Source organism: Pelecanus crispus, chromosome 1 (genome assembly GCF_030463565.1).
Source record: "Pelecanus crispus isolate bPelCri1 chromosome 1, bPelCri1.pri, whole genome shotgun sequence".
Taxonomy (NCBI): Eukaryota; Metazoa; Chordata; class Aves; order Pelecaniformes; family Pelecanidae; genus Pelecanus; species Pelecanus crispus.
Window position 1 is genome coordinate 227,579,101 of NC_134643.1, and position 24,841 is coordinate 227,603,941.

Sequence of the window (24,841 nt, forward strand, 5' to 3'; positions counted from 1 at the left end):
ACAAAACGCCTTTTAGCGTCAGAGCTCTAAGAAGCCATTATTGGCCCTTTAATCTTCAAACAACTGATTAATGATGTGACATGCAATAAACAGGGTACCATATACTGTTGGTTTGATATAACTTTATTTGCATCACAATGACGTTAAATTATACAGCCGCCTTTATATAAAACTAAGTAAAGATAAATTTACTGCCTTTTCTGAGGTACCTTGATGCGTGTAATACACGTCAGAGGCCACAATCACTGAAAACTCAAACAATTTAGGTCCAATTCCAGTAATACTGCTAACAGGTTCTGAAAAAGACCTTGAAGAAACACAACCACTTGTCCAGACACAGAGGTACCCACCCAGAGGGTCCCACGTTTTCTGGAAGTCAAGCAGCGCGGGTACATCCAGAGACCCCTCGTCAGCCTGTGCCCTCACAGCCTGAGACCGGGAAGAAATTCCCACCAAAACCCTGCTGGGTTTAAATCTTCCCTCAGCCAGAGGAACTGATTGTGGCAGGTACGCTACAAACCCAAGACTGTTGTACCAACAAATAACATATTTCTCCAGAGAATTTCTCTCTCTGCTGTCCAGATAAGGAGCCAACACAGAAGAGATGAAGCATGATGGTCAAGCACTGGAAGGGGTTGTCCAGAGAGGCGGTCGATGCCCCATCCCTGGAAACATCCCAGGCCAGGTTGGACGGGGCTCGGAGCACCCTGCTCTGGTTAAAGCTGTCCCTGCTCGCTGCAGGGGTTGGGCTGGATGATCCCTAAAGGTCCCTTCCCACCCAAAGCATCCCATGACTCTATGCGATCCTGCCCCGCTTCGTGCGTAGGCTGTGCAGAGCTCAGCACCTCCACGCCGGCTGCCGAGGGGGCACGAGTGGAGCTGTTCTGTGGGGTGTCTGAGCCAGCGGCGCACAGCTGAACGGCCGAACCGCTGGCCGCCAGCCTCGGCGGTGCTGTACCTTCCTACTCAGTCATCCAGGCCACCCTGCATCGGCTCGCAGAAAAGGCGCTCCTCAAATCCTTCACTGGCCAGCAGGAGCAGGGCCGGGATCGTCCCCCTGTGCTCGGCGCTGGGGAGGCCGCACCTGGAATCCTGTGTCCAGTTTTGGGCCCCTCAGCGCAAGAGGGACATTGGGGTGCTGGAGTGTGTCCAGAGAAGGGCAACGGAGCTGGGGCAGGGTCTGGAGCACAGGGCTGGTGGGGAGCGGCTGAGGGAGCTGGGGGTGTTCAGCCTGGAGAAGAGGAGGCTGAGGGGAGACCTGATCGCTCTCTACAACTACCTGACAGGAGGGGGCAGGGAGGGGGTGTTGGGCTCTTCTCCCAAGGAACAGCGATAGGATGAGAGGAAATGGGCTCAAGCTGCGCCAGGGGAGGTTTAGATTGGATATTAGGAAAAATTTCTTCACGGAAAGGGTGGTCAAGCATTGGACCAGGCTGCCTAGAGAGGGGGGGGAGTCCCCAGCCCTGGAGGGGTTCAAAAAATGGGCAGAGGTGGCACTGGGGGACATGGTTTAGCGGGCATGGGGGTGTTGGGTTGATGGTTGGGCTGATGATCTTAGAGGGCCTTTCCAACCTTAATGATTCCCAGTTTTTACTTTCATTAAAAAATAATCCAGCCACCAAGCCAGGAAACATGGAATTATGACTCTGCCCTTAATAGGTTTAGTCTGGACTTGGCAGTGTTGGGTTACTGGTTGGACTGGATGATCTTAAAGGCCTTTTCCAACCTGAACGATTCCATGATTCTCCTACCTACGTCACCATCTTGATCTGCATCTTCTCCTCTTAAACTTCAGCACCCAATTCGGCCACCGCGCTGCTCACCAGGCCGGAAACCTCCCTCCGGGTTCCTCACGGCTGTCCGTCCCCTGATCTAACCTACTGTGCCTGGAAGAAACCCCAGGGCTCGCCATCAGGCTCCCAAAGCGCTGGGCACCCATCCGGCCTCTGCCTTTCTCTCCCCAGCAGCCCCCGAGCCCGGCGGTGCAAGAGGCGGCCTGCGCCTCCCCGCCTGGGCCTGCACCGGAGGCTGGGGCGAGTGGAGCGGGCTGGGGCGGGCACCAAGGGTCCCCGCACCCCCAGGCCGGGACCCGGGGCGGTGAGGGCCGAGCCCTGCAGATCCCCGCACCCCCAGGCCGGGACCCGGGGCGGTGAGGGCCGAGCCCTGCAGATCCCGGCGCCCCCAGGCCGGGACCCGGAGCGGGAAGGGCCGAGCCCTGCAGGTCCCCGCACCCCCAGGCCGGGACCCGGAGCGGGAAGGGCCGAGCCCTGCAGGTCCCGGCGCCCCCAGGCCGGGACCCGGGGCGGTGAGGGCCGAGCCCTGCAGGTCCCCGCACCCCCAGGCCGGGACCCGGGGCGGTGAGGGCCGAGCCCTGCAGGTCCCGGCGCCCCCAGGCCGGGACCCGGGGCGGTGAGGGCCGAGCCCTGCAGATCCCGGCGCCCCCAGGCCGGGACCCGGGGCGGTGAGGGCCGAGCCCTGCAGGTCCCCGCACCCCCAGGCCGGGACCCGGGGCGGTGAGGGCCGAGCCCTGCAGATCCCGGCGCCCCCAGGCCGGGTCGCGGCGCCCCCGCGCCGGGCCGGGCCGAGCCCTGCGGGTCCCCGCTCCCCCGGGCAGCCGGGCCCACCCCCTCAGCCGCTCGGAGGAAGTGACGTCAGCCTCCCCGCCTCCCCGTGAGGCCACTTCCGGCGCCCTGGCCCCGCCCCTCGGGATAAGCGGCGCCGCGCGCGGCCCTGGGCCTCTTTTCCGCCGCGCGGCCCAAGATGGCGGACACGCAGGTGGGCGCAGCGCGGCGCGGGCCCGGGATCCCCCCCCCCCCCCCCCCGGGACCCCCCCCCGGGACCCTCCCCGGGGCCGCCACCCGCCCCGGGCCTGCGGGGGGACCGCGGGGCTGCGGCCCGGCCCGGCGAGGGGCGGCGGCGAGCGGCCTGTGGGCCGCTGTGGGCGCGGCGGCGGGGGGGGGGGGGGGTGTCCGTGAGGCACTGGGGCCGGCTCGGCTCGGCTCGGCTCCGCTCCCTTCCCCTCCCGCTGTCGGCGTGGCACCGTGCCCCGGGGGCTGGCTCGCTCCCGGCGCGGGGGAGCTTCCGCGCCCCGGGGCTGCTGGTGATGCTCCCCCCCGTCTCTCTCCCCTCCTCAGACCGAGCGGGCCTACCAGAAGCAGCCCACCATCTTCCAGAACAAGAAGCGGGTGCTGCTGGGCGAGGGTGGCAAGGAGAAGTTGCCCCGCTACTACAAAAACATCGGCCTGGGCTTCAAGACTCCCAAGGAGGTAAGGCATGGCCGTCTGCGGGGCCTGGGCAGGGCTGCTCCGCTCCCGGTCGTCTTCCCCGGGCCCAGCGCCTGCTCCCGCCGCAAGCCGGAGGCCGTGGCGGCCCTGCCGAGGGCGTGCGCTCGTAGGCCGACGTAGGTGTGGCTGCTCTGAGCGCAGGCGCTGAGCTTGCGGCGCTGCCTGAGCCGTTTGTCGACCCGCGCGCCGACCATCGTTTCTCTTTGTAGGCAATCGAGGGCACCTACATCGACAAGAAGTGTCCCTTCACGGGCAATGTCTCGATCCGTGGCCGAATCCTGTCAGGTGAGTCGTGAAAGCTCCTTGAGGAGCAACACTACGGGCGTAATCTCGTGACTGCCCTGATGCACGTCAGCAGTCGAAGCCCACGAGCTGTCGGCGGCGATCCAGAGCTGCCTGGAAGCCCCGCTGTGGTCCTTGAGCTGCACATGATGCCATTCTCTCACGATGGTCTTCCAAGTCTCGCGGTGAAGGGGCTTTGACGACAATGCCGCACGGCTTTGCTGATGCCCAGCGAAAGGACCGGGTGCTGGCGGTTGCCCTTCCAGATGTGCTGTTCTGTGGTGCAGATGTCGGTGCGATACGGTAGCGGATAACGCAGGGAGCGTTGGTTCTAGGAAAGGTCTGGCAGCGTGCTTAGAAGTCTTCAAAAAGACAAGAGAAATGGGTTGTTTTATAATACAAATTTGAGTATTGTAGCCTGGCAGTAGGAGAGCCCTTTCATCCTGGTAGAACTAGGGTCCCAGAGCACCCCTCAGAGGATGTGTTCCAGTTTATTATTAATGTAAAAAAGGAGAAATTACTGGAATTGAAGGGTACTGCCTTCCGCTGTCAAATACCACTCGTCCCTGCTGATCTTACTGGGTAGCTCTTGTGAAAATCTCCGTTCCCTGTTAGTTACAACCCAGATCCCCGGCCCGGTTTACCCCTGGTCAGCGCGTGCTTGCTTACGCTCGTCGCTGTCGCCTCCCCCCCTGCTTCTGTCGCCCAGGTGTGGTTACCAAGATGAAGATGCAGCGCACCATTGTCATCCGTCGGGACTACCTGCATTACATCCGCAAGTACAACCGCTTCGAAAAGCGCCACAAGAACATGTCTGTGCATCTGTCCCCCTGCTTCAGGTGCGTGCAGGCCCCCACAGCGCCGGGGGGAGCGTTACTCCGTGGAGAGGGGGGGTGTGGGAGTGCCAGGCGCGCTCCGAGTGTTTATAGGTACTGGTTGTAGCGCGGAACTCGGCTTTTGCGTGGAATCGTGCGTGTCGGTGTGACACGCGCGGTTTTATTGTTGCTCCTGACCCGGAACCTGCTTACTGGTGATGATGTCTAAACTCACGATGGTCTTCAGAGCCTCTGCTAGCCAGGGGGGCTGCTGACAATGCCGGTGGCAATTGCTGAACCGTAGGACGGGTTCTGGTCAGTCTGCCTGTTCGGAAACCGTGCACCGCGACAGCGCTGCAGTTCTTGAGAAAGGATAAAAACTTCGATGTTTCTGAAGTAAACGCTGAGGCCAGAGGGGACAGGCTCAAAGGCTGGTGGTTTTTTTTGTCCACCACGTGTTCCTCAGCCTGTCTTTGCAGCGCAGGTTTCCAGAAAAACCGGGACTGGCGTTGCAGTCCGGCTGATCTGGCTGAAGTGCTTTGAGCCTGTGTGTGACTGGGAGGGAAACTCCCGGCCTCTGAAGGGTTTCCCTTCAGCGCTTGGCACTCATCCCGCTCTTGAAAAGCTTGCCTTTAGTTTAGCCTTGCCTTGATTTTGAGCTCAGCGCGGAGTGACGGACTCCGAGGCCTTGTGGCAGCTGCGGGGGGGTGACTGCCACTTTTTAGGCACGCTGAAGACCACCCTGCTTTACAGCTTGGGGTATCGGAGGTCACCTTCGGCGCTGTCTTGCTCGGTAGCGTCACGCGAGGCAAACGTCCGTGCTGCAGAGCAAACCAAGCGTAAATGCGGAAAATTGAGAAGCGCTGAAATGCCGGTGATGTCTTTGCAGGGATGTGCAGATTGGGGATATCGTCACCGTGGGAGAGTGTCGTCCCCTCAGCAAGACTGTCCGGTTCAACGTCCTCAAAGTCACAAAAGCTGCTGGTACCAAGAAGCAATTCCAGAAGTTTTAAAGACGGCATATTGGAAGATACGCAGGACAAATAAAACTTTTGTAAAAACGTACCCTTGTGTGTGTAATCTGAAATAAATAGCGTGGGGACGCAACAGCGCGTGTGAACTCCTCGGACTGCGGAAACGGGCGAGATGAGCGCGCCTCTCGAGGAAGACGTGAGAGTGTTACGCAGATGCGGGTTCAGATATTCCATGTTTTCCGTTCGGAAACGACCAGGGTTTGGGCAAGGGACGAGGAGCAAGTCTTGTGCCTGTGTTGCTAAGCGGGGACCTTGGTATTTTTCCGCGGAGCTGACGCAATCTGAGCGGTACCGTGAGCGAGCCTTCCTCCGTCTGAGGTGCGGCGTAGCCAGCTCCCGCACAGCCCTGTCCAAAAGGAAAACTGCCTTTGCGTCTCCTCCCGGGCTCTATTCCGGGACAGGCTGACCGAGGCCGAGATCTTCAATGCGTGGGGAACTGGGGCACAGTCAAAAAGCAGAAGAGGACGCGCTCTGACCGCTTTTGGTTACTTTCTGGGGAGTTCTCGCAGCTTCCCAGTTCAGTACCCATTCCTGCTCTCCCATTTCACCCCTCCCCGGCGTGGCTGCAGGCAGTAACAGACTGGAGATCAGGCGATAATTTGGTTTAGAACAACGTAAAGCCTCCTCTTGGTGATAAAGGCAGTTGTGACTTTAAAGATGGTTTCTCAGAAAGCTTAAGTGTGCGCTTAAGGAGAAAGATGCCGTGTGGTGGTTTCACACACAGAGGTGTCCAAGCGCATTTTTACAAGGCTCTGGTGTGTGTCAGCAGCTGAAGGGAATGGGAATTAATGCTAAAGAAACTGCTTTTCCTGCAGGTTTGGTTTTTTTTTTTTTTTCTTTAGAGGTGACAGTTGCTCGTGGTTCCAGCAGTCGTAGGAAATGTTATTCTGGGAGCTGAGTAAGCCCTTCTGTAGGAAACACATCCCACGTTCGGGGGAAAAACCAGGAGGCAGCGATGGTGTGACGCAGTACGGATGGCACGCCTGTCGTGGAGCATCAGGAGAGGGCATGTGATGAGAACCAGAGGTGGAAAAAAACCAAAATCTGGCGTTTGAAACCCTTGTAGTTCAGCTGGCAGCGCTACCTTAACCCAGGGCTGGCTCCGGCGGCGTTGCCTGTTGAGCTGACGCTGGATCGGGCTGCGAGAGCAATCCGGTGCCCCACGGCTTGCGGAAAACGCTGCGCGGCGGTGACTTCTGTATTGGCGCGCGCCTGGCTTGCGAAAATTTAGTAGCGTTTGCGTGAGAGCTTTTTGGTTCGTGCTGCCTTGTACCTTTGCGGCAGGGAGGAATTGTGCTGAGGGAGCTGGGATTCTGCTGAGGGAGCTGGGGGTGTTCAGCCTGGAGAAGAGGAGGCTGAGGGGAGACCTGATCGCTCTGCAGCTCCTGGCAGGAGGGGGCAGGGAGGGGGTGTTGGGCTCTTCTCCCATGTAGTTAGCGATAGGACAAGAGGAAATGGGCTCAAGCTGCGCCAGGGGAGGTTTAGGTTGGATATTGGGAGAAATTTCTTCATGGAAAGAGTGGTCAAGCATTGGAACAGGCTGCCAGGGAAGTGATTGAGTCCCCATCCCTGGAAGGGTTCAAAAACCATGTAGACGTGGCACTTGGGGACATGGTTTGGTGGGCACGGGGGTGTTGGGTTGATGGTTGGGCTGATGATCTCAGAGATCCTTTCCAACCTTAATGATTCCTGGTTTTTACTTTCATTAACAAATAATCCAGCCACCAAGGCAGGAAACGTGAAATTATGACTCTGCCCTTAATTGGTTGAGTGGTGGCCTTGGTAGTGTAGGTTACTGGTTGGACTGGATGATCTTCAAGGTCTTTTCCAACCTCAACGATTCCATGATTCTAAACTGCCCCAGCCCAGCCTGTCCGGGCGGCCGCTCGAGATGTCTGCGCGCAGTCATGCGACGGCTGTTACGCACGGGGACCCTCAGACGAGGCTGCTGGGGGTTGTGGTGCCCGGAGGTTTCAATGCCTAAATCCACAAGCCTTGTGGGAAGCTGGGATCAGGGCTGGGGGAAGAGGGGGAGCAGGGGCTCGGCTGCGGTACAGGATCCCGGCAGAGCTCCGGAGCCCACGTTCCCACCCAGGCTGCGGGATGTCGTAGCCTCACCGGTGCTGCAGCAGCACACGCGTCGGCTCCTCGGCTCTGCCACCCGCAGCCCAGCTGCGCCGTCCACCTGGAGCAGAGCGGGCAGGAGGCAGCAGGTCGTGCCAGAGCAGCAAAAAGGAGGTGTCCGCGCTTTCCAGAAGTCACGAAATGGGTCAGCCGCAGAGCAAGCGGGGAGAGCACCTCTGGAGGCACGTCCCTGGGTGCTGAGGAGCCAGGCGAGAGCTGCATGTGGGAGGGCGGCTGGAAAGGTTGGGGTCTCGGGGGGGCTCTGGGGTGCAGGGGGGCTCGCAGCGCAGCTGCCTGGCAGAGCGTTGGCCCGGCTTTGCCCCCAGCCCGGGCAGCTCCTCGGGGACGGCATCCTTGCGCTTCGCCTGTGCTGAGAAGGCGCGGGGAACTTCGCAGCAGGAGTCCCGCTGCCCCGCCATGACTGCGGCTGAGGGATGCCTCCGTCGCTGCCTTCACACCGAGCAGACCTGGGTAAAACGCTAATTATTCACCGCTTCCGTGTACAGCAAGCCTGCGTCTGGAAGGTCCGTGTCCCACTGGCGTGCTGTAGCAGCTTCCCCAGCGCAAGCGCTCCCTGGGGATCTGCGGCATGGCTCGGCTTGCAGGCTCTTGGCAAGAGCACATCAGCTTCTGCCGCTGCAGGAGCGCAGAACCTGTCCCTTAGAAGCTCCTGGAGGAGACTGGTCCGGCTGCTTCCAGCTTCCTCGGAGGTTATGGAAGCTAGAGGAGCAGCAAGACCAAGCCGTGGCTGGGGGTGGTTGCGTGACCCGGTGGAGCTGATCTGGTGGCTCGCCGCTGCCGAGTGGAGGGGGTCTCGTTGCCCTTCCTCCGCCTCCCACCTGGCCCGTTTCGCTCACTAACCAGGCAGAAAACAGCCGGCTTTTCTTCTCTCCAGGTTGTTTTCTGCTGGCTCGGTGAGGTGAATCATAGAATCATAGAATGGTTGAGGTTGGAAAAGACCTTGAAGATCATCCAGTCCAACCAGTAACCTACACTACCAAGGCCACCACTAAACCAGTTAAGGGGAGAGTCATAATTACATGCTTCCTGGATTGGTGGCTGGGTTATTTGTTACTGAAAGTAAAAACTAGGAATCACTAAGGTTGGAAAGGCCCTCTAAGATCACCAGCCCAACCATCACCCCAACACCCCCATGCCCACTAAACCATGTCCCCAAGTGCCACCTCTGCCCATTTTTTGAACCCCTCCAGGGCTGGGGACTCCCCCACCTCTCTGGGCAGCCTGGTCCAATGCTTGACCACCCTTTCCGTGAAGAAATTTTTCCTAATATCCAACCTAAACCTCCCCTGGCGCGGCTTGAGCCCATTCCCTCTCGTCCTAGAACCGTCTCGCAGAGCAGCGAGAAGGGAGGGAGGGAGCCCCGTCGTGGAGGTGCTGGAAGGAGGTGGTTGTGAGTGACCACGCCGTCAAATCTGCTCCCCCCCTTCCTTAGAGAAGTGTCGCTGTGTTCAATGAGGAGGCAGCTTGGCCACCCAACCAGCAGCTCCCCGATCCAGCAAGGGATGAAACTGCTCATCCCTCCTTTCGTGCGGCCGTCGGTGGCTGCGAGGAGGCTCCATCGCAGCCGCTCATCCAGACAGGCACAATGAATACTGCCTGACGGGAGGGGGCAGGGAGGGGGGGTCGGGCTCTTCTCCCAAGGAACCAGCGATAGGATGAGAGGAGATGGGCTCAAGCTGTGTCGGGGGGCGGGGTTAGGTTGGATATTAGGAAAAATTTCTTCATGGAAAGAGTGGTCAAGCATTGGAACAGGCTGCCCAGAGAGGTGGGGGAGTCCCCAGCCCTGGAGGTATTTAAAAGATGTGTAGATGCGGCGCTTTGGGCCATGGTTTAGTGGGCATGGGGGTGTTGGGTTGATGGTTGGGCTGATGATCTTAGAGATCCTTTCCAATCTTAATGATTCCTAGTTTTTACTTTCATTAATAAATACTCCAGCCACCAAGCCAGGAAACATGAAATTATGACTCTCCCCTTAACGGGTTTAGTGGTGGCCTTGGCAGTGTTGGGTTACTGGTTGGACTGGATGACCTTGAAGGTCTTTTCCAAGCTCAACGATTCGATGAATCTACGAACGTTCATGATGGTGTCTCAGAAGCAGCCCTGCGCTGCTGGTGAGGCCGCGCCTGGGTGCTGTCCGGGTCCCCCAGCACCGGCAGCGGGAGGCTGGAGCAGACCGGGGACCCTTCCCACCCGCGTCCGGGTGCGGTGATGGACCCCAGGGCAGGGCGGGGGGCCGTGGGACGGGCACTGAGCAGCCACGGCCCCCGTTTAAGCCACCAAGAGATGGCCCAGGTCGTTAGCGGTGAGCTGGCTTCCTTTTGATCCCGTGTACGGAAACAGGAAAAAAAAAGCTCATACACAGCTCAGTCAGTGAAGCTCTAGACGTTGGTAACAAATTAATGCTTCAGCCTGGCTTTAATGGAAAATAGATCCTGGCCAATTAACTTCTGGGAGGAGCTTTATGTAGCAATTGCACAACGTTCTCATTAAAAACGTGTCAGCAAATCACAGAGTAGGTAGGCTACAAGGTGAATAGATTTCCAAATACATCTGTTCATTGATTTAAAATATTAAATAGTTTTAAACTAAAGGTCTATCCGGCCCGAACAGAAGCCGTCCTGCTGGGTGGAGATTACCAGGAATCTGAAATCACCGTTGATGGAAGTTGGGTTTTTTTCCCCAGGGAGACGACCGCTTGCCTGGCTGTTCCCGCAACCCGGTGCCGGGTCGTACCCGCGTTACGAGATCCTTGCCGCCGCGGAAGTCGCGATCCTGCCGCGCTCGGCATCCCCGGCTGCGGGAGCAGGGGCGGCCTTGAGGGCACCACGAAGAGCTTTGAAAAAGCTGGCGCGGGGTCAGGGAACGCCTGCAGAGGTGGGTTGGAAGGGAAATCGGAGCCGAACTGCTCAGCGTAACGCAGGGAGGCTGAAAATCAGCTTGGGTCGGTCTTCGTGTTCGTACACGGGGAGAGCATACCCGACGCTGCAGGCGCGTCCCTTCGCCTGGAAAAGCAAGAAAAAAATCAGTTGCGGTTGTGAGAAGCCAAAGATGGGGGGGAAAAAAAGACTGCAGAGCTTCCCTCGGGGCCAGCCTCTTGTTGCACGAGCTATCGTAGCGCGACTCCCGGGCTGCAAGGCAGGAGTGGGGCTGGCTCAGCCCGGGCTGCCGGCTCCGGGCACGGGGGGCGCGGGGGGCACAGGGGGCGTAGGGGGTGCAGGGGGCGCAGGGGGCACAGGGGTCACAGGGGGCGCAGGGGTCATGGGGGGCGCAGGGGGCACAGGGGTCACGGGGGGCGCAGGGGTCATGGGGGGCGCAGGGGGCACAGGGGTCACGGGGGGTGCAGGGGTCATGGGGGGCACAGGGGTCACGGGGGGCACGGGGGGCACAGGGGGCGTAGGGGGTGCAGGGGGCGCAGGGGGCACAGGGGTCACGGGGGGCGCAGGGGTCATGGGGGGCGCAGGGGGCACAGGGGTCACGGGGGGTGCAGGGGTCATGGGGGGCACAGGGGTCACAGGGGGCGTAGGGGGTGCAGGGGGCGCAGGGGGCACATGGGTCACAGGGTGCGCAGGGGTCATGGGGGGCACAGGGGGCGCAGGGGGTGCAGGGCACGGGGGCACAGGGGGCACGGGGGGCGTAGGGGGTGCAGGGGGCACATGGGTCACAGGGGGTGCAGGGGTCATGGGGGGCACAGGGGGCACGGGGGGTGCAGGGGGCACGGGGGGCGCGGGGGGTGCAGGGGGTGCAGGGCACGGGGGGCACAGGGGGCACGGGGGGCACAGGGGTCACAGGGGGCACAGGGGGCACGGGGGGCACGGGGGGTGCAGGGGGCACGGGGGGCGCAGGGGGTGCAGGGCACAGGGGGCACAGGGGGCGCGGGGGGCACAGGGGTCACGGGGGGCACAGGGGGCGCAGGGGTCACGGGGGGCACGGGGGGCGCAGGGGGCATGGGGGGCGCAGGGGGGCGCAGGGGGCACAGGGGGCACGGGGGGCACAGGGGGCGCGGGGGGTGCAGGGGGTGCAGGGCACAGGGGGCGCAGGGGGCACAGGGGTCACGGGGGGCGCGGGGGGCACAGGGGGCGCAGGGGTCACAGGGGTCACGGGGGGCGCGGGGGGCACAGGGGGGTGCGGGGGGCACAGGGGTCACGGGGGGCGCAGGGGGCACGGGGGGCACAGGGGGCGCGGGGGGCGCAGGGGGTGCGGGGGGTGCAGGGGGTGCAGGGCATGGGGGGCACAGGGGGCGTGGGGGGCACAGGGGGCGCGGGGGGCACGGGGGGCACAGGGGGGTGCGGGGGGCACAGGGGGCGCAGGGGTCACAGGCTGCTCCCAGGGTCTGCCCGGCCGCGGTGCGATGGGCGTGAGAGCTGCGGAGAACGGCCTCGCAGGCATCCTGCGCCAGCAGCCGGGTGAGCGCGACTTCTCCTCTGCCCTGACACAACCACGACTTCTCCTCTGCCCCGACACAACCACGACTTCTCCTCTGCCCCGATACAATCACCGCTTTTCCTCTACCCCGATACGACCACGACTTTTCTCTACCCTGATAAAACCACGACTTCTCCTCTACCCCGATACGACCATGACTTCTCCTCTACCCGATACGATCACGACTTTTCCTCTACCCCGATATGATCACCGCTTTCCCTCTACCCTGATATGACCACAACTTTTCTCTATCCCGATACGACCACGACTTTTCTCTACCCTGATATTATCACGACTTTTCTCAACCCTGATACAACCACGACTTCTCCTCTACCCCAATACGACCATGACTTTTCTCTATCCTGATACAACCACGACTTTTCTCTACCCCGATATTATCACAACTTTTCCTCTACCCCGATACGATCACGACTTTTCCTCTATCACAACTTCTCCTCTGCCCCGACACAACCACGACTTCTCCTCTACCCCGATACGATCACCACTTTCCCTCTACCCCAATACGATCACGACTTTTCCTCTACCCTGATACGATCACGACTTTTCCTCTACCCTGATACGATCACGACTTCTCCTCTACCCCGATACGACCATGACTTCTCCTCTACCCGATACGATCACGACTTTTCCTCTATCCCGATATGATCACGACTCTTCCTCTACCCCAATACGATCACCGCTTTCCCTCTACCCTGATATGACCACAACTTTTCTCTATCCCGATACGACCACGACTTTTCTCTACCCTGATATTATCACGACTTTTCTCAACCCTGATACAACCACGACTTCTCCTCTACCCCAATACGACCATGACTTTTCTCTATCCTGATACAACCACGACTTTTCTCTACCCCGATATTATCACAACTTTTCCTCTACCCCGATACGATCACGACTTTTCCTCTATCACAACTTCTCCTCTGCCCCGACACAACCACGACTTCTCCTCTACCCTGATACGATCACGACTTTTCCTCTACCCTGATACGATCACGACTTTTCTCTACCCTGATACAACCACGACTTCTCCTCTACCCCGATACGACCATGACTTCTCCTCTACCCGATACTATCACGACTTTTCTCTACCCCGATATTATCACAACTTTTCCTCTACCCCGATATTATCACAACTTTTCCTCTACCCCGAGACGACCACGACTTCTCCTCTACCCGATACGACCATGACTTTCCCTCTACCCCGATACGACCACGACTTTTCCTCTATCACAACTTTTCCTCTACCCCAATACGATCACAACTTTTCCTCTATCACAACTTTTCCTCTACCCCGATACGATCACGACTTTTCCTCTATCACAACTTCTCCTCTGCCCCGACACAACCACGACTTCTCCTCTACCCCGATACGATCACCACTTTCCCTCTACCCCAATACGATCACGACTTTTCCTCTACCCTGATACGATCACGACTTTTCTCTACCCTGATACAACCACGACTTCTCCTCTACCCCGATACGACCATGACTTCTCCTCTACCCGATACGATCACGACTTTTCCTCTATCCCGATATGATCACGACTCTTCCTCTACCCCAATACGATCACCGCTTTCCCTCTACCCTGATATGACCACAACTTTTCTCTATCCCGATACGACCACGACTTTTCTCTACCCCGATATTATCACGACTTTTCTCAACCCTGATACAACCACGACTTCTCCTCTACCCCAATACGACCATGACTTTTCTCTATCCCGATACGACCACGACTTTTCTCTACCCCGATATTATCACGACTTTTCTCTACCCCAATATTATCACGACTTTTCTCTACCCCAATATTATCACGACTTTTCTCTACCCCAATATTATCACAACTTTTCCTCTACCTCGAGACGACCATGACTTTTCCTCTACCCGATACGATCATGACTTTCCCTCTACCCCGATACGACCACGACTTTTCCTCTATCACAGCTTTTCCTCTACCCCAATACGATCACGACTTTTCCTCTATCAGAACTTTTCCTCTACCCCGATACGATCACGACTTTTCCTCTATCACAACTTCTCCTCTGCCCCGACACAACCACGACTTCTCCTCTACCCCGATACGATCACCACTTTCCCTCTACCCCAATACGATCACGACTTTTCCTCTACCCTGATACGATCACGACTTTTCTCTACCCTGATACAACCACGACTTCTCCTCTACCCCGGTACCATCACAGCAAACGTGCTCATGGTTTTCAAACTCACGGGCATCAGCCCACTGGCTCAACGCCTTCAAGGCAGCGTCCCTTAGGGAGACTGAACTGGTACTTAACAAACCCTAACCCTAACCCTAACCCTAACCCTAACCCTAACCCTAACCCTAACCCTAACCAAACCAAGCAGACGGTCCGCCTGCAAATTCAATGCAGGGTGTTGCGCCCACGCGGGGACAGCCGGAGCGACGTCTTGGCGCCCGCTGCGCGACGTGCGGCCGGCTCTCTGCAGAGCCTCCCAGGCGCGCCTTCAAAACCACCCGCCGCGCACGAGGCCGGGGCTCGGCTCCTGCGGCTGCCCCGACCTCCGAACCGGAGCCGCGCGGGTTGAGATATTTGCAAATAATAAACCGTCTTCCTGCAGCCTGGAGGGACACCAGCGCTCAGTCTGACGGCTCACACGCGCACAGAGCACGGGGGGAAAAAAAAAAAACCAAAAAAAAAAAAAAAAAAAACCCACCCGCCTCCACCTTGGAGCGGGAGGGTATTTATAAAGCCTTTGTGCAAAATTTCTGCCAAGGCTCCCCGGCTGATGGAGGCACATCTGCTGCCTGCCGGAGCGAGCCCGAGCGGGGGCTTTGAGAGCGCTTTGCATGGGCATGGCAGGAGGGGGGAGAGGAGAACGTTTCTATATTTAGCAGTGGTTATTTATGAATTAGGAAAATGAATGCTTTCGGCGCCGGCGCCGCCGGCTGCGTGGCGAGCAGGTGTGGCTGGTAAGGCATTTGCAAACGCCGGAGCAGGAAGAGGCAAAGCCAGGAGACACCGCCAGCGTAGACAAAGGGCTGCGTATTGCTCAGAAATAACCGAGCGACGGTGGAGACGGGATTCCTTGAATTGCGATTACATTTAGCTGTAGGTGGAAGGCGGCCATGCTCCGCAGGCTAACGAAAAGATGCTTTTCTGTATACCGGTATCTTTTCTGCTAGAAACATGTAATACCATTGCAAAAAGGACACGGACAGGACAAGGAGTAATGGTTTTAAACTAAGGGAGGAGCGATTTAGACTGGATACAAGGAAGAAATTTTTTACACTGAGGGTGGTGAGGCACTGGCACAGGTTGCCCAGAGAGGTGGTCGATGCCCCATCCCTGGAAACATCCCAGGCCAGGTTGGACGGGGCTCTGAGCACCCTGCTCTGGTTAAAGCTGTCCCTGCTCGCTGCAGGGGGTTGGGCTGGATGATCCCTAAAGGTCCCTTCCCACCCAAAGCATTCCATCATTCGATGAAAAAGAGGGCAAAGATTTCTCCGGGGGTGCCTAATGCAAGAGATTTTTGTATTAGCTGAAGACAGGCGTCGGAGCTGTTGCAGAGGGCAGCGGCAGGACTTCACCTGGACCAGCGCCTGCGGTTTCAGCATCCCAGGTACCAGAGCAGATAACTCAAACCCCAGCGGGATCACAGAGAGACTGGCGAAACAGCGGGGGAAATCAACAGCCAACTCCAGGAGCAGCAACTTACTGCCCAGCCTGCTTTGCTGTCTGTAGTTACCCGCCGTCTCCTACTACGTGGAGAATAAACAGGAGGAGAAAACAGGGCCAACGGGGAAAACACCGTGCAGTTCAGCTGGATGATCGTCTTGGAGCAAGAATGAACGAGTTCAAGTCGGTCGCAAATCAATCTGAGCTGGAAATCGGGGAAAAAAACCCTCTCAGCAGCAGGGATGCGAGGTCTGGGACAGATTCCTGGAGGTGACAAGGACCCGGCCCAGGGCGATGGACGTGAGGCCACCAGGCTCCACCGCGGTGAATACCCGGGCTGGGCAGGCGGCATCGCCTTCAGCCGGAGCGGGAGGGCATCCCAAAGGTGCTCCCGGCAGCGCCAGCCGGGCACGGCGCCCCGGGGAAGCGGCAGCGTGCCTGCGCGGGATGCCCTCGCTCTGGAAGAGGCGCGGGCGCAGCCGTTCCCGTGCCGGGATCCCATCCAGGATGGAGAAGGCAAAGGCTTCCCAGCGCGGCTGGACCTCGCCACGACTGCCCTCGGAGCACAGCGCCCATCGCTGCAGCGCTGGCTTCCCGGGCAGGGGAGGAACAGGAAGCAAAGCGCTGGCAGCAGCCATGGGTGTGCATCAACGTTACGTCCCGCAATAAAAAAACAGCGTTGAGACCGTGGGTCCCCACAACTTCCTGCAGCTTTCCCGTTTGGTCTCTCCCCCATCTCTGTTGCATTGCTTCCTAGCGGAAAAATCAAGGGAAAGCCCATGTGAGAGTGTCGCAGAGTGGAAATCCTCACCCGCCCACCGTGTTTCTTGAATAAAGACACGAGAGAGAACCGAATCTCGAAATCCGGAAGCTGCTTTGCGAGCCCAGTAACGAACGGTCCCGTCGTGTCGGGCACCTAGGAAAGCCAAAAGCTCAAATAAGTCAAAAAGCGATTGGCGAGCCCAGGCGATGGTTTGCAAACAGCGTGCTTTGTGTTCAGCCTCCCGCTCCGGCAGGTGTGAATCGTTGACGGGGAACAGCTGGGAGAACACCATTTTTCTCCGACCTTCTTCTAGAATCTTCACTAAATGTCTGCTTGCTGCTGGAGACCAGGCAGGGCGAGAGGGACCTTCAGCCCGACTCAGTTCAGCCGTAGCTCACGTGGCCAGCCGAAAGAGGCGGCCGGAGCACCGCGGTTATCCCAGGCGCTGCCGGTCACCTGCAAGGCCACGTGCACAGCGTTCCTGAGCGCGCAGGCGCTCCCCTCAGCTGCACCCCCAAGACGTGCCTGCCCCCGCTTCTCCCCCAAAGCTTTCCTCCCTCCCTGCACACCCCTCGTGCACCATCACCCCCAAACAGCCTGTCCTGGTTTCGGCTGGGATAGAGTTAATTTTCTTCCCAGTAGCAGGCACAGTGCTGTGTTTTGCATTTAGGATGAGAATAACGCTGATAACGCCCTGATGGTTCAGTTGTTGCTGAGCAGTGCTGACACTGGTCAAGGACTTTTCAGCTTCCCATGCTCTGCCAGGGGCACAAGGCGCTGGGAGGGGGCACAGCCAGGAGAGCTGACCCCAACTGCCCCAAGGGCCATTCCATACCATACGGCGTCATGGGCAGTATGGAAACTGGGGGGGTTGGCCGGGGAGCAGCGATCGCTGCTGGGAACTGGCTGGGCATCGGTCGGCGGGTGGTGAGCAATTGCATTGGGCATCACTGGCTTTGGATATTGTTATTACTATTATTATTATATTGTTATTATTATTATTTTACATTATTTCAATTATTAAACTGTTCTTATCTCAGCCCAGGAGTGTTTCTCACTCTCACTCCTCCCATTCTCTCCCCAACCCATCGGGGCAGGGGCAGCGAGCGGCTGCGTGGTGCTGAGCTGCTGCCTGGGGCTGAGCCCCGACACATCCCCTCGCACATCCCCTCAAATCGGCCTCCCCGCCTGCAACGCAACAGCTCCGGCGAAGGAGCAGAGCAGCCCGTGGCCAACAGCCGAGGTGAAAACGCAGCCACCCCTCGCCACTGGGATGCCCGGAGAGTTTTTGCTGACACCCCGAGGAGGGGTCCCCTGCCTGCACGCCCCAGGGTGCCGACGTGCTGGGCGCGCTCACGGCACGTGCACAGGGGAGTTTGCCGTGGGGCGATGGCTTGATGGCCACAAGGCATCCGCGCTGCGATGCCGGGCACGGCGCTGCCAACTCTGGTCCCAGGAGCCTTGGGGCCAGTCCCACAGGGGCTCCTCCATGTCCCCCTCCCCAGGGAAGGGGTGAGACAGCCCCCGAGACGCTCCCCTGCCGGGAAAGCCGAATTCCCAGCAGCGGCACGGGCTGAGCGTATCGGGCAGCAGCCCTCCAAAATGATCCTCTGCAGTGCCTCGCCGCGACGTGCCCCGGCCGTCCTCCCCGTGCAGCACAGATCACAGCAGCGCGAGAGCCCGCGTGCTGCGAGCCGCCGTCTTGCCGCGGTCTGTTGGACACTCGTGCGACTTTAATAATTTTCTGGGTTTCTTTTTTTTTTTTTTTTCTTTTCTACAGGCCAGAGATGGCACATCAAATAAAGGAAGGCTGAGAGCAGCTCTAAGGGTCTCCAGGGTGTCACCAGCGGTGCTGGGATCAGCCGTCTCCAATTGCGAAGTCGTGGCTTCAAGCGTGAGCCAGCACAGAGGGCAAAAGCTGTAACTGCAGCGTTTAATGCTCCACGTCCATGGAAGTTCGCTGCCAGGTTGAGAAAGAGGATAAATGGTCCTTTCCTGCTCTGCGCTGTGCTCCGGCAGCCCACCCCAAACCACAGGCCACTGAATTCCTCCTTCAAACCCATTTTTGCCATGGCGCTTGGCGCAAATACAGGACACGATAAGGACCACGAGACCTTTGCTCAGCCGCTGCTGCGCTGAGCCTGGGGTTCACCTGCAGAAAAGGCAGCAAAAAGCCCTGGAAGCGGAGCTGCGGGTGCCGGCACCCCACAGGGAGGACGCTGGTGCCCGTCAGAGGCGCCCTGGGCAAACCCCACCGAGGAAGGGGGACATCTCGATGGCCCGGCTTGTCCCGCCCGGCCGGGCTGGGACCCCGCGGCTCTGGTCCCCCGTCTCGCCGTTCCGGCTCCAGGCTGGGTCCCCTCCGCGCCTCTGCAGCGGGGAGGAGAACGGGGGGCTCTGGGGTCCTCGTGCCACGGGGTCTGAGACAGCTCAGCCGAGGATGCGCTTCGTTTCAGGGGTCAGAACAAACGCAGACTCAAAAAAACCATTTATTCCAAAAACCAGGGTGACACAAATATCGCGGCGTTTGCTAAGAAAGAAGTGAAAAGGGGAGGTGAAAGGTGTGGCGCCCGGGCGAGCTGCCGCGCGAGCGCTCGGAGGGGCTGCGCTGGTGCCTCGGCGCAGACCCGGACCTTGTGCTGCGGGGCAACGGGAGCTTCTACAGGGTTGAAAGCAAGAAAGCATTCTTCTAGCCGCAGAAACTGAGCCCGAAAGAGGAAAGAAAGAGATTAATCATAAATCCCAAGAAACTTGTTATGGAGACATCACCATGGTGAAACAACTCATTACCCCCAAGGATCATGAACTATGACTGATACGCTGCCAGCTAACACATCTACACATCACTCCGCAGCACTGGGATATTTATGGTTAGCAATAATAGTAGGAAAAATTCACACGAGCGCTCTCTCCACCGAGCAGTCTCCTACGCACGTGCACGGCAATTATCCCGCCCAGGAACAGGCCAGCTCTCAAAATCACAGCGGACGCCGTCACCGGCCATCGGAGTGAGTGGGAAACTGCCGGGAAGTTTTGGCAAAGCCAAACTCCGGCCGCTAACTCTCCCACCGGTGGGCTTACGGCAGGGCCCGCATCCCCCGCCGTGTCCCCAGCTCCTGGTCCGTCTTGGTGCTTCAGGTGGTAACCGGAGCCCGGACACAGCTCCAGCCACCATCTCCCATCCGCAGCGGCTGAGCGAGGGTTTCATAGAATCATGGAATCGTTGAGGTTGGAAAAGACCTTGAAGATCATCCAGTCCAACCAGTAACCTACACTGCCAAGGCCACCACTCAACCAATTAAGGGCAGAGTCATAATTCCATGTTTCCTGCCTTGGTGGTTGGATTATTTGTTAATGAAAGTAAAAACTGGGAATCATTAAGGTTGGAAAGGATCTCTGAGATCACCAGCCCAACCATCAACCCAACACCCCCATGCCCACTAAACCATGTCCCAAAGTGCCACCTCTGCCCGTTTTTTGAACCCCTCCAGGGATGGGGACTCCCCCACCTCTCTGGGCAGCCTGGTCCAATGCTTGACCACCCTTTCCACAAAGAAATTTTTCCTAATATCCAACCTAAACCTCCCCTGGCGCAGCTTGAGCCCATTCCCTCTCGTCCTATCACTTGTTCCTTGGGAGAAGAGCCCGACCCCCCTCCCTGCCCCCTCCTGCCAGGAGCTGCAGAGCGATGAGGTCTCCCCTCAGGTTTCCTCCTGCTGCAGAGAAAAAAGTGACTCGGAGAAAAACTCCCTGCCCAAACCTCAAGCCTTTTGCAGCTCAACCCAAAAACGCGCCGGCTGGGGAGGGCAGGGCACGGCCAAAGCCGAAGCAGGGAGGGGCAGAGCTCCGGGTGCCCCCCGGCAGAGCAGGGGATGCAGAGCGCGAGGAGCCGCTGGCCCGGGCAGGGGGTGCAGGAGCTGCCCCTCGCCCCAGCCTCACCCCAGGGGTCTTTGCCGAGGGGAGCCGGGGGGGGGGCTGCAGGGACTCCGGCTGCCTGCAAAGCCTCCCAAAACACCCGCTCCCAGCGCTGGTCCGGCAGCAACGCCCTGCTTCACAGCTGGAGCTTTGCCGAAGCTAAATCCTCTCCCCAAAATTTTGTCAGTCCCAGAAAACCAGTATTTTCTCCCAGGCACCGTTTCTGAAAGCGTTTGAAGCATCTTCATCCACAGCTCACTGCGGGGAGCGTTTCAGGGATTAATTAATTATCCTCACAGTGAACACGTGGATGTCTCATTCCCAAAATTGATTTGCCTGCCTCCAGCTACCAGCTGCTGGTCCCTGACCGTTGCTCCCCCCCGGATACCGGCGCCGTCGGCACTGGCACGGGCTCCCCGGGGAGGCATCGGGTACCGGCGCCGTCGGCACTGGCACGGGCTCCCCGGGGAGGCATCGGGTACCGGCGCCGTCGGCACTGGCGTGGGCTCCCCGGGAGGCATCGGGTACCGGCGCCGTCGGCACTGGCGTGGGCTCCCCGGGATGCATCGGGTACCGGCTCCGTCGGCACTGGCGTGGGCTCCCCGGGGAGGCATCGGGTACCGGTGCCGTCGGCACTGGCGCGGGCTCCCCGGGAGGCATCGGCACCGCGCAGCGGCCGCTCAGGAGGGAAGCTGGAGACACTGAGCTCCTTCCCTGGGCTTGAGGCACTTGCCCCACCTGCACCCCCGGCACATTGCCCACGCCCAATGTGGCTCCTGCTCCCCTCCATGAAGACCCAGCGTGCAGACCCTCTCCGTGAAGCCCCGGCGTCAGCCCGGGAGCCCACGCCAAACCAGCTGCGACCCCAGCCCGGACGCCGTCCCCAGGCACGTGCCCAGCCTGCACGGGGGGCACCGCTTTCCGCTCCCCTGACGTGTGTCCATCGTGCCGTCTCTGTCATCATTCTCACTCTGCTCATCTCGGCATCTCCCCACAGTTCCACCGGCTGAGGTGTGTTTTTATACTGGGATCACTGATGGACGTGTCGATGGAGAGCGGCCGGGTGCCGGGCCGCAGACCTCGCCGGGAGAGCCCTCCCCGAGCGGGGACTCCGCCATCGATGGGGCGCGGGCAGCCTGTGGTTCTCTGCCCGCTCCCCATCCTGCTGCAGGACGATGCACAAAGCTGTCTTCACAGCCAAAAGCCACGAGAAACAGCCACGTGCCCCACCGAGGTGCGTTGCACCCACCTCATCGCTGGGTGCCCAGGACCACCGGCACCCTGCCAAAACCTCCACCCAACCCCAACCGGGTCAGGAGGAGCCAGGATGGTGGGATGTTCTCCGCCGGGAGCTTAGCACGGAAAGCCAGTCACTCGCTGACCCCAGGGAGCCCCGACCACGAACGCCGGGCTCTGCTGGTTTGTTCTCCCCTGGGCTCTCCCCAGCAGGTCCCCGCATCTCCCCAGCAGCAGCGCCCGGAGAGCTCGGTGCTGCCACGGAGACGTGACCGGCACTGGCTGGTCCGTCACTCAGCGGTGTCCTGCTTTCGGCTGGGGTAGAGTTAATTTTCTTCCCAGTAGCAGGCACAGTGCTGTGTTTTGCATTTAGGATGAGAATAACGCTGATAACGCCCTGATGGTTCAGTTGTTGCTGAGCAGTGCTGACACTGGTCAAGGACTTTTCAGCTTCCCAGGCTCTGCCAGGGGCACAAGGAGCTGGGAGGGGGCACAGCCAGGAGAGTTGATCCCAACTGCCCCAAGGGCCATTCCATACCATACGGCGTCACGGGCAGTATGGAAACTGGGGGGGTTGGCTGGGGAGCAGCGATCGCTGCTGGGAACTGGCTGGGCATCGGTCGGCGGGTGGTGAGCAACTGCATTGGGCATCACTGGCTTTGGATATCATTATTATTACTATTTTCACTATATTATTATCATTACTATTTTACTTTATTTCAATTCTTAACCTGTTCTTATCTCAGCCCAGGAGTGTTTCTCACTCTCACTCCTCCGATTCTCTCCCCATCCCCCCGGGGCAGGGGCAGTCAGCGATGGCCGCGTGGTGCTGAGCTGCTGCTGGGGCTGAGCCCCGACAAGAGGACGCTCCTGCTCGTGCCGGCAGCGGGGCACTGCTGCTTGGCGCCAGTTTGGCATTTTTCAGCTCACGCCCAGTGCGTGGCCCCGCACCGTCCCGGCTCCTGCCCGCAGAGCCGCCGCCTGCCCCCACCCGCCTTGGTGCAGCCGATCGTCCTAACCAACACACGGCTCTTGTCCCGGTCAAACTGCATCCTCTCTTTCCCCAAATCGTTTTGAATTTGAGCCAATTTGCATTCTAATCCTGGTTTCTAGCATCCTTTCCAATCTTAACGATTCCCAGTTTTACTTTCATCAACAAATACTCCGGCCACCAAGCCAGGAAACACGAAATTATGACTCTCCCCTTAACTGGTTTAGTGTGGACTTGGCAGTGTTGGGTTACTGGTTGGACTGGATGATTGTAAAGGTCTTTTCCAACCCAAACGATTCCATGATTCTATGATTCCATCCTTGCAACCCTTCCCAAATTTGCGTTATCTGCAAGCCTGACCACCTCCCTCCCCGCTCCAGCGCTTTGCTGATGAAAACAATCACCCGGGGTCCCTGCAGCACCCACTGCTGCACCTCCCTCCTGTTTGGCCACGAGCGGTGGCAACTCCCCAGGGACGTTTTCAACACTTTTTTCAGTTTCTATCAATATTTTCACCTGACTTATTTCCCTCCCTTGCTTGTGAGGACAGAAAGCCTCGCAAGGCTCAGGGCACGCAGGATTTCCCCGTTCCCCCTCCCCTGGGCCTATTGCCCGTCTGTAGAGGAAGATGGTGCATTGCTCTACCAGGAGAAGTCCTTGCGCTGTCCGTCACCGAGCTCCCCGCCACCCTCCAGCAGCCTGGAAACATCCCATCATCTCCTCCAGCTTCCACCAGGACATGATTGGATTAGATTAGCTTGGATATTAGGAAAAATTTCTTCACGGAAAGGGTGGTCAAGCATTGGACCAGTGTCCTGGTTTCGGCTGGGATAGAGTTAATTTTCTTCCTAGCAGCAGGCACAGTGCTGTGGTTTGGATTTAGTAGGAGAAGAATGTTGATAACATGCTGATGTTTTTTAGTTGTTGCTGAGTACTGCTTATGCTAGTCAAGGACTTTTTCAGCTTCCCATGCTCTGCCAGGCGCACAAGAAACTGGGAGGGGGCACAGCCAGGAGAGTTGATCCAAACTGCCCCAAGGGCCATTCCATACCATACGGCGTCATGGGCAGTATAGAAACTGGGGGGGTTGGCCGGGGAGCAGCGATTGCTGCTCGGGAACTGTCTGGGTATCGGTCGGCGGGTGGTGAGCAATTGCATTGTGCATCACTTGCTTCGTGTATCATTATTATTATTATCATTATTATACTGTTACTATTAGCATTACTATTTTACTTTATTTCAATTATTAAACTGTTCTTATCTCAACCCAGGAGTGTTTCTCACTCTTACTCCTCCGATTCTCTCCCCCATCCCATCGGGGTAGGGGGAGTGAGCGAGCGGCCGCGTGGTGCTGAGCTGCTGCCTGGGGCTGAACCACGACAACCAGGCTGCCCAGAGAGGTGGGGGAGTCCCCAGCCCTGGAGGGGTTCAAAAATGGGCAGAGGTGGCACTTGGGGACATGGTTTAGTGGGCACGGGGGTGTTGGGTTGATGGTTGGGCTGGTGATCTTAGAGGGCCTTTCCAACCTTAATGATTCCTGGTTTTTACTTTCATTAACAAATAATCCAGCCACCAAGGCAGGAAAGATGAAATGATGACTCTGCCCTGAATTGGTTGAGTGGTGGCCTTGGCAGTGTTGGATTAATGGTTGGGCTGGGTGATCTTAAAGGTCTTTTCCAACCTAAACACTTCTATGATCTTAGGACGAGAGGAAATGAGCTCAAGCTGCGCCAGGGGAGGTTTAGGTTGGATATTAGGAAAAATTTCTTTACGGAAAGGGTGGCCAAGCACTGGACCAGGCTGCCCAGAGAGGTGGGGGAGTCCCCAGCCCTGGAGGGGTTCAAAAAACGGGCAGAGGTGGCACTGGGGGCCATGGTTCAGTCTGGTCTACCCTTGATTGGCTTAGAGTGGACTTGGTAGTGTAGGTTAATGGCTGGACTGGATGATCTTAAAGGTCTTTTCCAACCTCAACGATTCTGATTCTATGATTCCATGATTCTGTGATTCCATGACTCACGGCTCCGCAGTCCCCCGCATCTCCTGTCTCCCCCGTGAAGTCGGGGGCTGCTGCTGCCTTCCCCTGCCAGCTGCCTCCCACCCGCGGCCGGGTCGCAGCCGGTGGCACCGGGCTCAGCCCTGCCAGCTCCTCGCCGCGGTGGATGCCGCCGGGAGCTGAACGCACCGGGTTTCTCTCTCTGCAGGCAGAAGGGCTCGGTCTCTCAGGGTAAGAGGACCACGGCTGGTGCGTGCCCCCTTTTGAAGGCAGCAGC

At 58.7% G+C, this 24,841-nt stretch overlaps 1 protein-coding gene and 2 non-coding genes across 3 annotated transcripts; all 3 read left to right on the forward strand.

Moving 5' to 3' along the window:
* The first annotated feature begins 2,729 nt into the window (after positions 1 to 2,729).
* Positions 2,730 to 5,446, forward strand: RPS11 (ribosomal protein S11). Its single transcript, XM_075716958.1, has 5 exons — positions 2,730 to 2,775; positions 3,135 to 3,266; positions 3,494 to 3,569; positions 4,276 to 4,405; positions 5,271 to 5,446. Exons 1-5 carry the CDS (start codon positions 2,761 to 2,763, stop codon positions 5,392 to 5,394), a joined length of 477 nt encoding a protein of 158 aa, XP_075573073.1. The 5' UTR covers positions 2,730 to 2,760; the 3' UTR covers positions 5,395 to 5,446.
* LOC142597207 (small nucleolar RNA SNORD35) lies at positions 3,708 to 3,800 on the forward strand. The gene has a single exon (XR_012832024.1). It is a non-coding gene; the product is annotated as a small nucleolar RNA SNORD35 (small nucleolar RNA).
* LOC142597206 (small nucleolar RNA SNORD35) lies at positions 4,595 to 4,687 on the forward strand. The gene has a single exon (XR_012832023.1). It is a non-coding gene; the product is annotated as a small nucleolar RNA SNORD35 (small nucleolar RNA).
* Positions 5,447 to 24,841: the final 19,395 nt, after the last annotated feature.

Coding starts and splice junctions, on each gene's coding strand:
- RPS11 (XM_075716958.1), top strand. Junction 3,570..4,275: donor CCGTGGCCGAATCCTGTCAG/GTGAGTCGTGAA, acceptor TCTGTCGCCCAG/GTGTGGTTACCAAGATGAAG. Junction 4,406..5,270: donor CATCTGTCCCCCTGCTTCAG/GTGCGTGCAGGC, acceptor ATGTCTTTGCAG/GGATGTGCAGATTGGGGATA.